Source organism: Doryrhamphus excisus, linkage group LG6 (assembly GCF_037039965.1).
Source record: "Doryrhamphus excisus strain RoL-2023G ecotype Guam linkage group LG6, RoL_Dexc_Guam_v1.1, whole genome shotgun sequence".
In the NCBI taxonomy this organism is placed as follows: Eukaryota; Metazoa; Chordata; class Actinopteri; order Syngnathiformes; family Syngnathidae; genus Doryrhamphus; species Doryrhamphus excisus.
The window spans coordinates 4,178,978-4,192,300 of record NC_136362.1 but is presented as its reverse complement, the minus strand read 5'-3'; the positions used below and the strand labels follow the sequence as shown (position 1 = coordinate 4,192,300).

General features: G+C 43.5%; 2 protein-coding genes across 3 annotated transcripts; one reads left to right on the top strand and one right to left on the bottom strand.

Moving 5' to 3' along the window:
- The first annotated feature begins 6 nt into the window (after positions 1 to 6).
- On the top strand, positions 7 to 1,890 carry hsbp1b (heat shock factor binding protein 1b). The gene is made up of 4 exons (XM_058088228.2): positions 7 to 179; positions 754 to 820; positions 957 to 1,083; positions 1,291 to 1,890. Exons 1-3 carry the CDS (start codon positions 135 to 137, stop codon positions 1,079 to 1,081), a joined length of 237 nt encoding a protein of 78 aa, XP_057944211.1. The 5' UTR covers positions 7 to 134; the 3' UTR covers positions 1,082 to 1,083; positions 1,291 to 1,890.
- A 48-nt stretch (positions 1,891 to 1,938) lies between these two features.
- On the bottom strand, positions 1,939 to 13,186 carry LOC131138878 (DNA topoisomerase I, mitochondrial). Of its 2 annotated transcripts, none has more exons than XM_058088202.2 (21): positions 12,972 to 13,186; positions 12,693 to 12,837; positions 11,786 to 11,840; positions 11,504 to 11,550; positions 10,504 to 10,602; positions 10,043 to 10,063; positions 9,868 to 9,958; positions 9,590 to 9,717; positions 9,406 to 9,521; positions 8,222 to 8,343; positions 6,826 to 6,948; positions 6,336 to 6,523; positions 5,786 to 5,930; positions 5,505 to 5,648; positions 4,981 to 5,166; positions 4,399 to 4,467; positions 3,605 to 3,719; positions 3,352 to 3,479; positions 3,077 to 3,177; positions 2,655 to 2,804; positions 1,939 to 2,193 (listed from the first exon to the last, which is right to left on the bottom strand). In XM_058088202.2, the coding sequence occupies exons 2-21, from the start codon at positions 12,806 to 12,808 to the stop codon at positions 2,091 to 2,093; spliced, it is 2,247 nt and encodes a 748-aa protein (XP_057944185.2). In that variant the 5' UTR covers positions 12,809 to 12,837; positions 12,972 to 13,186; the 3' UTR covers positions 1,939 to 2,090. The 2 variants fall into 2 exon arrangements, with proteins under 2 accessions (XP_057944185.2, XP_057944184.2); XM_058088201.2 differs by having other exon boundaries at positions 1,940 to 2,193; positions 11,504 to 11,553.
- Between the last annotated feature and the right edge of the window lie 137 nt (positions 13,187 to 13,323).

The window sequence follows — 13,323 nt, the reverse complement described above, 5'->3', positions numbered from 1 at the left end:
CGCGAGATTTCCTTGGTGTTGCGGACCAGCTGACTGCGCAGTGACTAGTGCGACGGACTGCTAGCATCTTTTTGTTCAGGAAAATTGCGTGACCGGTTTGCGGGGTTTTAAATATATATTTTTGGAAGTAAACAATGGCTGAGACGGATCCCAAGTCAGTCCAGGACCTTACAAATGTGGTGAGTCGTGATGCTGCTAGCAAGCTAGCGTTAGCTTCAGCTGTTTGGATGGATAGTAGCGGCTAGCCACAAGCTAACGACACTGGCTAGCTATATAGCGATAGCATAGCTGGTTAGCCAGGGTTTTGCACTAACAATGTGTAAATTGTTATTTAGTTTGAAATAAATGTATTAAGAATATCAACGAGTGAGTCATTTCGCTGGCAAAATGTTCATGTACTTTTGGTGCGGCAAAAGTGCTTCGTTTCGGTGTTGTCATACTATACGTCTGTTTACGTTTACAGTATTATGGACAATATCGTTTTTATTCCATTGTCAATGTATTTTTGTCATACTCAACATTTTTTTGAGAGAGAAAGAGAGAAGGTTTAATTGTGTTGGCGTGGGATGAGTTTAGGTTGTCATGGAGACAGCGTATTAGTTCCTTCCCAGCTCTTCCCTAACCATCCGGTTGTTGCTGTCATATTACAGCAGATCAGATCTGAACGTTTTTAGTTCCCCTTTTTAATGTTCAGGTATGGTGCAGAATTATTAAATTGTGTGAAATCACCTCAATTCCTGATTGTTTTGCCAGGTCCAGACTTTGCTGCAACAGATGCAAGACAAGTTCCAGACCATGTCAGACCAGATCATCGGGAGAAATATCCTGCATTTTAATGCCATGTGGTTACTGTGTTGGAAGGCTCAGACCTTGTAGGTAGTGTTGATCATTCATCCACATTTCTTTCCCACTGAGCAAGAGTCATTGTACGCCATTTACCTTAACTGCTGTGCTACTTGATGAGATGAGCACACGGATAGATGACTTGGAGAAGAACATTGCTGACCTGATGACCCAGGCTGGCGTTGAGGAAAACGAGGCAACACCTGAAAAGCCAAAAGAGGGTCAGGGATCCTCGTGAAGGTAAAATGAAACGTCTCCATTTGGACCATTCTGCACGGCTGCATCCATCCGTCAATGGTTCCTGGACATTGCAAATAGAAAAAAAAATGAGCGGAGGCAACAAATAATTGGCATTTATTTGATAAGTCACATTTGCATTAAATCCTTGCGACTAAGAAGCCATGTTGGTTTATTGCTAAACATTGACACCGTGTTCATTCCTTACAGGTTCCAAGAGGCAGGCAGATTGATGCTACAGTATGTACTGGTGCAGTGGTGTTCCAACCCCGAAGATGACGTGGATTTGATGTTTGTGATTTTTTTTTAAATATATATATATATATACACACACTGACTATTGTGACAAATGGTTATACTATGTATTTGTTTCTTTTGTGGAATGTTGGTCAGGTAGAATAGCGTGGTTTGCTTGTTAGAATTTTAGAATGCTTTTGTGCACAAATACAAATGGGTTTTGTGCACCGACCCGGGTGTTGTCCTGTATCATAGCGGATTCTTAAGTGCTGGTGGATGGAGACGGTTGCACAGGGCTGGCGTGGCTGATTCACTTTGGAGAACCTCATTCCAGTGAGACAACTGAGGTGTGAGATGCATTCCAACTCAGATTTCCTGCTATTAAAAATCTTTAATAAAGTGCGGTTGTATTGCACTGGTTGAAATTGGTGCTAGGTCATATTGTATATAAATCTACAAGGTGCTTTTCCAACTGTTTCGATGCAACTTAATCTCATGGCATATGTTCACGATGTACTCCTTAGTTGATCCAAATAAATCGGGTGTTTCTAACTGAAGACACCTGGCACGTCACTGCATTTTAGGAATCTTTATTCAAATAAATGCAAACACAAAATACAGAACGGCAATATGACAAAGCGCCAAACAGAAAAGCAGCAGACAACTATCAGTAGAGCTTGCATGTGTGCCAAAATGTTAGAAATGTAACGGTCATACTTGAGTTTGTAGAATGGCAGACCAGTCGCTAATTCAATGAACGTCCAAGGGGGGAGTTAGAACTCAAAGTCTGCCTCCGTCATCTCGATGGCCCAAGCAAACTTGTCTCTTTGGCTCTTATTGTAGATTTTTTCAATGGGTATCCTCATTCTTTTACACCTGAGACGAGTCAAAAGACAAACTCTTGTAAGGAGTCAAAAGCTTCCGATATGGGAAGCTGGATTCCACCCATCCTCTAACTGCATCATTCCAGAGCCATTCTGTTACCAATTCAATTACTTTTTGGGAAAGTTGTGACTATAAGCTACTGTCATCACTTCTATAAAGTAATATGCCTAACACTGGTGACATTAGTGAAAATGTACACGATGGATGCTTTATTTCTAAATGAAATGAAATATGATCTGCCGTAATGACTGCTGTCAGCTACAGCAGTGTCTACAGTCAAATACTTTATAGTGTACTGCTAATAAAGTATTCATAAAGACGATAGCCATGTTTTGATGTACTGCTACAGTACAACCCTAAACCCCAACCCTTCCCCAACTGTCTGGTACTGTACTCCTTGACAGGATTAATCATCTAATCTATGGTCCCAAGTGTTTGCTCCCAGCACTCACCAAGCCACGCTGATGCGAGGATCGAGGTAGTTAAGCTTCGAGGTACCCAGTGCAATCTGTTTGTTTTCCTCTCTGTCGGTGGCCTGCACCTCCAGCTTGAGAAGCTGCTCCTCACAGCGCTGCACAGCCGCCTTCTTCCGCTCCACCAGCCTGAGCGACAACACAGCCAAGGAAAGCGTCAAATAATAAATACAGGCTCACTGTAAAGGTCAACATGTTTTGGTTATTAATTATAGTACTATGATACTACTGCAACAGGAATTGACAAAGCTGAGTAGGAAGATTTCAGCCAATAAAAATGGACCTATTGAAATACATGCTACTGTATTGCTAGGCTATTGTACACAAAAAGTACTTTTAGAAACAAAGGAGTAAAGGAACACTGAATATCAATATCTTAGTATGGAGTACTACTGCAGTACTTGGTCAACTTGGAGTCTGAGCTGTCTTTGGCCTTGGAATCCTTCTTGGCCTGCTTCAACTCCGTCTTGGCAAGAGCCAGCTGCTCCTTTCTGGCATCAATCTGGTGGATCAGATAAAGGCCATATTGTTATGATACTTCATAGAATAGTCAGCATCAGTGTACTGGAAGTAGAAACTCAAGGTCATGCGGCTTTGGAAAGTCGTCTCAAAATAGAGAAGAACATGGAGATCAATTCTTCATAGGCAGCTTCATTCAGCGGTACTCCATCTGTACCTTGGTCTGAAGGTTGGCCATGGACTGCTCAAAGGTCTTTGGTGGCGCCCGCTGGTGGTTACACAGAATTGCAACCGCTCGGTTCGCCCTGTTGTAGGACAGCAGCTTCTCTGCCTCGTTGTCAGAGTCTGGGGGGTGGGGGGGTAAAAACAGCGCATCATACATCAAACACGTCAAGCAGCAGTATTTCTTAAAGAAGATTACAGTAAGTTAGGATGCAACAACAGCCATGGATGAGGGATTATCAAATTACCATTAGTCAGCTGTTGGAGTTGCTGCTGCAGCGTGATGGAGGCGTTGTACGTCCTGAAGACCTTTGCAGTGAGACCCGGCATGAGGGCACTCAGATGCTTGTTCATCAAGGAGGTCTGTCATGGGGAGGAAGATGGGGAGATCCATTCCAAACGTTTAAAAACAGAGCGCACACAAATGAACTACGCCTTTCCTACCGCTAGGTGGCACTGTGGGCTTTGCCAAAACCAGACCAAGGCTGTGGATTTCATGGAGATGTACCCGCATGTGCTGGTGGCATTATTCTAAGTTGAGATGCTTCAGTAGAAGTAGCCGTTGCTGCAGCCAGCAGAGTCCCCCCCCCTTCATTTAGCTCTTTTGCAATAAAATGTCAATTCACCAGTCCCTCCCACCTCCAGCTGGGTTTCTCTATGGAGACTCCTCCTCCTCAGCGGTCCGATCACTTCACATGGGGTGGCCTGTCCGTGTTGCTCTCCAACAAGCCATTCTCAATAAGTCCCCCCCCCAGGGAGGACAATCCGTTAGTCAGGCTTATGTTTTCACAAGACAAATTAGGACCCTGAGAAGTTCTCGTGTCCCAGTGATGAAATTCATCCACCCAGCACGTTCACTTGTACACTTTCATTTTTTGCTCTGTGGAATCTGTGCCTTACATTTCCAGCCCCCCAAACACATTCCTTACTAACAATTCCCATGAAAGCACCATCTCCAACGTAATTCAAAAGTCATCCAGTCAAGACGACTCAAGTACAAACTGTTGGAGGAACACAAAGAGGAAATAATCAAGGTGCTCACATTGAGGCGGTCAAATAGTTCATCTCCAGGGTCCTTATTCTCCATGAAACGCTGAAGGTTCTTGAATACCTGGAAAGAAAAAAAAAACTGCTTGTCTGACTGCTTGACATGTTTTGCAAATTATGCTGTTATTGTGGCGGATTATGAAAAGCTGCAATAAAAGCCTGTTGTCACACAGCTTTCCTTTGTTGACACCCAAACTGGACTACAATCACAACTTCCATCGTCTTTGTAATGGCCGATGTTTGTATTGGACTTCATCTAGCTATGATGCCTTAAAATACGCAATTTCGCCCCCCCCACCAAAAAAAAGGTAAAATTAGATTTAAAAAAGAAAACATTAAAAAAAATTATAATATAACCATCCTGAGTAGTTTTAACTCAGGAGTGACATTTAGCAATCATTTCCTGGGAATTAGTTTTGCTACTAGGCAGGGACCAATTAATTCTGTCCGGTGCATTGCTTTTGCACACGCACGCACACACGCACACACACACACACCGCGTGGCAGCAAAACCATGACATTCCAATTCAAAGCCAATGTGAGCGTCCATTCTGGTAGCAGCCTGGTGTTCCTTTACCTTGCTGATGACGGGGACTTTGTTGTAGTAGCGAATGGAATCTTTACCCAGGAAATCAAACTCCACCACACACGAGTTGCCGTCCAGCTCCTTGTGGAGCGTGATGTGCTCCACACGTAGCGAGCAGCAGCCCACCGTGTCCGCCGTCTCTCCCTCCTCCTTTTCATTACCAGCTCTCAGCGCCAGCTTTTTTTGGGTCACAAGATACCAGGATCAATAGCAGTCCCACAGCAGGGCTTTCATCTTCATCATCGTAACAAGTGTTTGCCAGTCAAATGGACCACAAGATATCCAGGTTATTCACACCACAGGACATCAACCTGAACTATGATTTGGCCGTAGCACCAGTCAAGGTCAATGAAAGGTCACTCCATAAAAAGAAATCCATTTTCCTCCTTACTAGCACAATTCCATCTTATGCCAGAATGCAGAAAAAGGTGATCAGGACACAAAATATTGATTTCCAACACGCTGATAAGTATGTCGGTATTAGATCCAAGTGTTAAGAAGAACGTGTCCTGGACCTTGTCTATGAAGTAGAGAGCCACAGCTCTTTGGCGGACACGCATCTCCCGGGACCTCATGTCCTCCAGGTACTGCTTACGGATGGAGTCCACGCACGTCTTCAGTTTGCGAGCAACCTCGTATTTCTCCCAGTCCTTCTCTCCCTGCATTCAGGTGATGAAAAGTTAAATGCTTGAGAAATTTAAAACCACGCGGACACACAAACATGATCATTCCAATTATGCATCGGTCAGGAAACACCAATGTAAACGTGTTTGTCATTTTCCCTCCTCAGTCTAACCTTGAGTTTGGAGTTGGCATTGAGCATGACGTATTTAATGGACCCCTGGATGTTCTCGGTCCAACTGGCCAGCCATGTCACAGAGTTGTCGTGTCGAACCTCCTTCCAGCGATGACCAGCAGGAGGCACGGGGATGTGAGATTCCCTGTTGGACACGGAGCAAGAGGAAAAGACTAGCACCTGCCGAGCATCCTCTTGGGCAGAAAGAAACCACTACCTGCTCAATGACCTCAATCATGAAGGTTACTTTGTCATAACTACACATTTTCCGAGGGGGTAGGGTGGGGAACGGGCTACTAATCCTCGTTAGAAGTTTAACCATGGCTCAGATCTCTGCACTACTGAAAGCCATCTTGTTGGCTACAGGAATCTGCTGCAAAGCAGTCACTCAGGAAGAGCACTTATGGTCCACACACTATCGGGTATGGACCTACTACCGTATCAGGTATGGACCTACTAACTCAGAGAACAAAGTGCATTTTGGAGGAGGCCACGAGCGCCGTTCATTTAAATTCAGCTTTCTCCTGCATCGTCGCTGCTCATCGCTCACTTGCTGCAGTTGATGATGACGTCTTCAGGCTGGATCCTTTTCTTCAGCATGCCCTGTTTAGGATGCTCCCCTCTGCCCCTGAACAGCCCCGGAGGCTCAATCTTGAAGTTGCCAATACGTTCTCTGTGGTGGTCCAACAGACAGTAGCCGTACTCCTCCACTATCTTCTGATTGGCCTCTTTCAATACCTGCAACAGAAGGCATCCCCAAATACCAGGTGAGAAAACTACAAGACCAGGATGCACACGCTTGCACGAGGCTACGCTGCTGCAGGTTTGACTTTGACTGATATTAGAAGATTATATGGAAGCAGCAGCTGTCATTTGTATGGGCTTTTTTCTCGTTATATTACAGCTTTCCACTTAATATTTTGGCTTTATTCTTGTAAAATTACTGCAGATTTTTCCTTAAATTCGACAGGTCAATAATAAAAAAAAAAAAGACATTTGTGGCCTACAACCAACAGAACGAGGAAACGAGGTCATCTCACCAATTTGTCCTCCTTGCTCAGGTTTCTCCTTTCCTCCACCTTGGCTTTATGCATGGCGTGAATCTCTCCAAAATCACATTTATCCAGATGTCGAATCAGCACCCTCTCCTCGTCCGTCATTTCCTTTAACAGTTGGAGGGTTAATGCGTGAAGGTTTCAAACATAACAGGGTTGGCCAACCCTTTCCCACCCGAGGCCTACACAGAACAGTGAAAGGATGCAAGGCCACGTTGATATTTTTATTTGATTATTTCCTGTAAAATTGTACTTTTTCCCCTGGTAGATTAAAACTTTTAAGTGTATTTTTCTTGATTTCTCTTGATTTTTTCTTCTTAAAATGTTCAGCGGGCCACACTTTGGACACCAGGTCCTGCAAATAATGCTCAGTTTAGAAAACAGACTTTTCCCTGATAAAATGGAAGCTTGGCACGAAAGATGTTGACAGTGTTATTTGACAGATGCTCAGGGGAGAAAAAAAAAAAGAAAAAGTCAGCCTGATATGTCGGCACACGATAAGGCGGTACTTTAGCTGAGCTTCAAATCAACTTTGTGAAGTTATTGCTCAAAAGGCTCATCTGAAAGATGGCTAACAGGCTACCAATAAAAGGTTGCTCTCGGTGGGGACTTTATGGATCATCTCAGACGTTATTGGCGCTAAATGTCAACATGTGGGGCTTTTATCACGGCCTCTCACTGCCCCCTGGGAATGAAATGGAGGTAAGGGACTGTCTACGTAGCTTTTTTTTTTTTTTTTAATTGAAGAGTTTGAGCTTCGTCCGGGGTCATGCAAGTCGAAATGCAACAGCTGACCTCTAAAGTAACACGCTTACCGGTGTACACGTCCATAAACACCACGGCTGTACGGACGTCCAGCCAGGCGGCGTATCTAAGCATGACTGACAAAGCGACAGTAGGCGGGCACCGAGGGCAGTGGAGCGGGAAGAGTTTTTTTCCGCCTCTAATAACAGTTTAATTGGATTTGTTCATATGCAGAGAAGCTACTTGTAGGGATTAGCATATCAATGCCTTCACACAAATCATATTTTCAAGTGCATTGAGCATTAAGCAGTGCAAAATTAATTCTGCATGATATGACCCCGGGCTTGGCAGCTCGTCTTGTGAACAAAAGACACCCTGACTGACACCAAATGTGACACCGCCTCGACTTTTACTTCCACGTTATTCCAATGTTTACCAGAAACCCGGGCGGCAACACGTTCTTATCCAGCCTGGCAAACAAGCAACCAACATGAACGCCGTAGAGTGGAGGTCGGATGCAGAGGCTTTGCAGGACAGCCTCTCTGCAAAGCTTACTCTGCCCTTGCATCCTTTACTTCGTACTATGAGGCCTTTGCTGGAAAACCAATTTCAATTAAAACAACCTCCTTCAGTTTACCTGCCTCCAATCTTTGAAGAAGTTCTCCCGGAAAACCTTTTTAGTGGTGTATTCATGATCCAACATCTGGCCGAAGAACACAGCCACCTCCTCCGCTGCCAGGCTCAGCTTCACCGTCTTACCTGAGAAATGGCACAAAACCCCAACATGGTGGCAGCTGATTAACACCACATTTCATATTACCAAGCACTTTCATTGGCTGGGACAAGAACGCCAATGCCAGTGACAGGATGGGAATAAAAGCATCAACATTCATTATGCCACACAGTGAGGCCAACAGGCTAATCAATTCCTTCATGGAGGACTGTGAACAAGGACAAAAGATCAGCATACAAACTGCAATACTTGCACCGCGGGCACAAGCCGATCCAAGCGTCTCCCGGCTGGGTGGCGATCCAAAAACAACTAGTCATCAATCACCCTTCCACCCAATACATCCTGACTTGATCCATTGATGTTTAAGTATTCAACAAGGAACGCCCCGTTTGCTGCCGTCAATAAACCTGCAGGACCCAAAACAAAGGGCACCCGTACCTTTTAGACTCACCGATTAATACGCCAAACGTTTTAAAAACTATAACTGTCTTCATCACAGTTGTAAACCTTCTACAGCCTTTCAAGTTGGGAGTTCAAACTTGGATTTGCTGCTGCAGAGGCTCCCGAACTTTCTACATGAGCATTTGCATATGCATTCAGTTCAGCTCAGGTCATGTCAAATTCATGGCCAACAGTACAAGGGAAAGACGGGCTGGGGAGGGAAGGGGATCATCTGCAGATACGTTCATTTTCATTTCAAACGCAGAGTAAAATGCAGTCAGTCGTCCATTTCAGGCTGCTTTAAAATATTTAGCAACATCTTTTATGCCATAGATAAGTCCTGCAAGGATCAGGATCATCTTTCACCATCCATTTGCTCGAGTGTGAATGTGAAAGTCTGGCTGTTAACTAGCCGTGTCATGATATTATAATATCAAAAGATTTCTTCTTCAGAAAAAAAACAAAAAGTCATCAGTTTTTTATTATTTGTTAATATGATTCTCTTGAGGTTAATTCTAGCATTGATTTTCTAATTTAAATCGAGGGGTGTACCTAAGGGCCCGAACAACACTTTGAGTGAAATATTTGGAATATTAGAATGGTACGGTTCTTTTGGGCAGATAGCACTATCCCTTGTTAAGACCAACCATTGTAGTAGAAGTGAACGTCGTCTGGTAGCGTCTGGTACACAGGAGGAAAGTAGGGTCCTTTGTGTTCCAGAAACCTCCATTTTACCCCGTCTTCATACTTCTCTTCCTCCCACCTGATGGGATGAAAACAACCAGGATTCATTGGACAAAGTGAAACACAAGTTAAAGGTATTTCCCCAACCATCGCCAGCGATTCTGTTCCTCTTCTTCCTTCTTTTTGGTCTTCAACAGCCTTGCCTCCTTAATCTCCTCCTTTGTCTTCTTTGACGTTTTTGAGACTGGTTGCTCTTCTTCCTCTTTCTTCACCCCCTGTGCCGGGGAAATAGACTGAAGATGTGAATGCAATCAAAAATGTACAAAATTAAAAGACCACACGAGCCGCATGAACGCCATCTCTTCCAAAGGTTTCGTCAGACGTGTTATCGATGGAGATGGATCAGGCGGCAGCGATGGATTTACCTCCTCGGTGTTCTTTTTGGTCTTCTTCTTTGGAGCCTCGTCACCATTCTCTTCTCCCGCTGAATGTTGCCTTTTTTTCTTATTGGAGTGGCTAGCATCCCCGCACAAGCATAATATTAATAACGACTTCACAGACATGAGGTATGTTCAGCAGACAGGATGGAAAATAACGTACCTTTTGCTTGACGACGAATGCCTGAGAGGGAAAACACAAATGAACAAAGTATTTATTTATCTTGCTTGCAATCGTTATTGCCTGGCACTTTCATATGGGAATAAAGTGGGAAGAAAGAACCTTTCTTACCAGAAAGGTTCATGCTAACGATACACTTTTATCACTAAATATTATCTTATTACATATTTACATTTTTTACTTTGTAATTCATTTATGAAGAGTACCTATAAATTATAGACAGTAGAACCTCAGTTAGCATACGATTTCACCTCGGTTCTCTGGTTAGTGTACAATATGGCGCACGTCTTGTCCTGTAATACACTACCTTAGTCCATCTGCATTAACTGTAGGGATGTCCGATGTTGGCTTTTTATCGCCTGTGGTGGAATGAACACGTGTGCTAGGGTGCTATGGATTGTTTTGGTATATTTCCCAATTTCTGACTTTGTCCGCTCACTTACTTTGCTGCGTCACTGGCGGCAAACTCTGCAGGCTCATCTTTGATTCGCTTCCTTTTCACTCCTTTCTTCTTTGTGGTGAAGTCGCCGTCGTCTGACTCCCTGTTGCACAAAAGCGGGACCATCATCCCTTTGACACAAATCCACATTCCGTGTGTCTGTCGTCCAGCAAGTTGCTGCGTTACTGGTCTCTTTACATCTCTTTACTTTGTCATTTTGTGGCCCTCGGTGAGAGAAGGTTGGATTCTCCAAATCGGTGTTGGGCCCGTGGACATGCTATGTGACAGAACGACTAGCTCAATGCAAAGGCTATTTTATATCCAACGGTGGGGCCATCGCGGAGTGAAATCCATAAAGAGCTGTTGACCGATGGCTGGGTTAGACTGCAATGTAATTGAATGTAGCTTTATGTTTCTTATCCGAGCTTTCACCGCCACCATAACTTACCCCCCATGTGAACTCACCGGATGACCGCCTAAACCATTAAAAAGACAGTCCAGAATATTATATTTTTTCGCCCCTCAAAGGATGTCGCCTTTGAAATGTCAGTCTTCATATTGGGTTGGGCTAAAACCACATCTGGGGAACAAGCCATTAACAAGTCTACAGCCGCACCGCTGCGAGACAGATTTAACACAGCGAGACTTGGGCCACAGTCTGTCATCCCGGCAAACACCCCGTGGAGTATCTGACTACTCGTACCATGCCGTCTCATTTATTACTTTGCTGAAAAGCCTGAGATAGAACTGAGCACAGAGTATAATTATGTCGGTGAGACATCTTGAGTCCTTGCATAAAATGGAAATGGATTCTGCCCAGGTGCCTGAATATCCAAACACGAGAACAAGTTCCATCTCAGGAAGTGAAATGAAACAGGATGAGGGGGGGAAAAATATATATATATATATATTTCGCTCAAGTTTATCTTGTCAGCATATTATTTGGGACTTAAAGAAGACACTGGCATTAAAATTTAATATAAATATTGTATAAAAATGTCTACCTGCCACTGCTGGGTGATTCCAGCTTCTCCTCCTGTGGTGGTTTCACCTGCTGGAAAATAAAGTAGATCAAAACACAACAATGTACACAGTCGCTTATTGTTCATCTGGGTGTTTTATTGTCGGGGAGCCCTTGCATTGGATCTAATGGGCTGTCTCAGTGCATATAAACCTACTGTACTAAATATATTCATTCACTGGGGGGGGCAAACCGTATGAATTTTGTGGTGTGATGTAAAACCCAGAATGACCAACAATGTAGTAGTAAAAAAAATGTAATTCACCTTCTTCCGGACTTTTCCATTAGGGGTTTTCTCTGTAGGTTTTGTCGACTTTGCACTGCAGGTCATATGACAAAGATGAAAACAAACAACAGAATATTTGAAACAAAAACTTAATGTAAAAGGAAAATGTAGTTCCATAAGACAAGTGGCTAAGGAGAAAACAAACTTTAATGTTTCAATCTGCGTGCTTGCCTGAAACAAATGGAGGCTGGCTTCTTGCTTAATCATAGGCGACTAACTCAACCCATTTCTCCCATCAACGTTGAACACCAATGACAGATCATTCTGCATTCATATGCTCACAATCGCATGGAAATAAACGCATCAGGTAAATGAATGTATTCATGCAGTTGTGCACAGTGAATTTAATACATACAGTCATGGCAACCGCCAGCTGGGAGCAGAGCATACAGTATATCAAAGCCTCTCCTAATTTGCATAATGTACAGACACATGGGCCGCTGCAGAGGCAGGGGTATTTATATTTATTTTAACAATGCTTTTGTTGGGGTTGGATAAAGTATTCAGAAATAAATTCATAATGCTAAACTGTGTTGGTCAAAGTAATTATTTTAGGTGGTTTGTCATGATGAATAGCTAATATAGCAAATTCGGCATCTCATCAAATTTGAAAAATGGTCATTTATAACTCCAAGATAATTGTTTTCTAGGTTGTTTGGGGTTTCCAACACAGAGTTATGGAAAGTAACTAAAACAGGCAACCATGGCGCAACCACCAAAAAACTAACATGCATATGGCAACCAAACCAAAAAACTATAGTTTCTGAAAGGAAAAAAGCTACAGTTTGGGAAACCAAACAATGGATTTCCATCATGTCTGTCACGCCTTAGTAACTTGTGTCTTTTTCCAAACAAAAAGGAAGCCAACAGAAGAACTTCTACTCACATGTTATGATTGGCATCACCTCCGGCTCCAGCTAGCTCAACGTCGTTGAGTCTCTTCAGTTTGGAGCCCTTTTGGGTCGCCTTCCCGTCCTCCGTGGCCTCCTTCTCTCGTCCCATCACTCAGCACAAACTTCCCGTTGGGTGAGCTAATAATAATAAGCAAGAGCGTGACAATAATCCAAGGATAGAAACACGGATGTAGCACTTGGGCCGCAGCTAGCATGTCTTCCTGTTAGCCAATTAACACCAATTCCAGCACCTGGCGGCGGAAATGACTTACCTGGAAAAGTACTTGTTCATTCAGTGTTGAAAAAGTGGTCACGGCTGTGTGGAATGAACCAACCAACCCAACGATGGTGTTTAAACACGGAAAGTGTGCATTATATGCTAAAATGACTTGCGTTGCAATCTGTTAAATCTGCTTCTGGGCGTTTTCCAGGTGAATTGTGATTGGCTGGTGGGCTACTGGGTTGCCAGGTAGGTCACCGTGTGTCAAGCGGCCTTCTTTTGAGGGGCTTGATTATTTGAATTCGATTTTGCATTGAATTACCCTTTTAGAAGGCTACTGAAAAGTTATATAGAATAAATTATGTTTATTTGTCGTTGTAAAGGACAAAGACATGGTACACCTG

Excerpts from the sequence above, each read along its gene's own strand:
- hsbp1b (XM_058088228.2), top strand. The coding sequence starts at position 135 with ATGGCTGAGACGGATCCCAAGTCAGTCCAGGACCTTACAAATGTG. Across the intron at positions 180-753 it reads TCCAGGACCTTACAAATGTG|GTCCAGACTTTGCTGCAACA; the intron begins GTGAGTCGTGAT and ends TTGTTTTGCCAG. Across the intron at positions 821-956 it reads AGACCAGATCATCGGGAGAA|TTGATGAGATGAGCACACGG; the intron begins ATATCCTGCATT and ends CTGCTGTGCTAC.
- LOC131138878 (XM_058088201.2), bottom strand. The coding sequence starts at position 12,808 with ATGGGACGAGAGAAGGAGGCCACGGAGGACGGGAAGGCGACCCAAAAG. Across the intron at positions 9,522-9,589 it reads GAACAGAATCGCTGGCGATG|GTGGGAGGAAGAGAAGTATG; the intron begins GTTGGGGAAATA and ends TCATCCCATCAG. Across the intron at positions 4,468-4,980 it reads AAGTCCCCGTCATCAGCAAG|GTATTCAAGAACCTTCAGCG; the intron begins GTAAAGGAACAC and ends TTTTCTTTCCAG.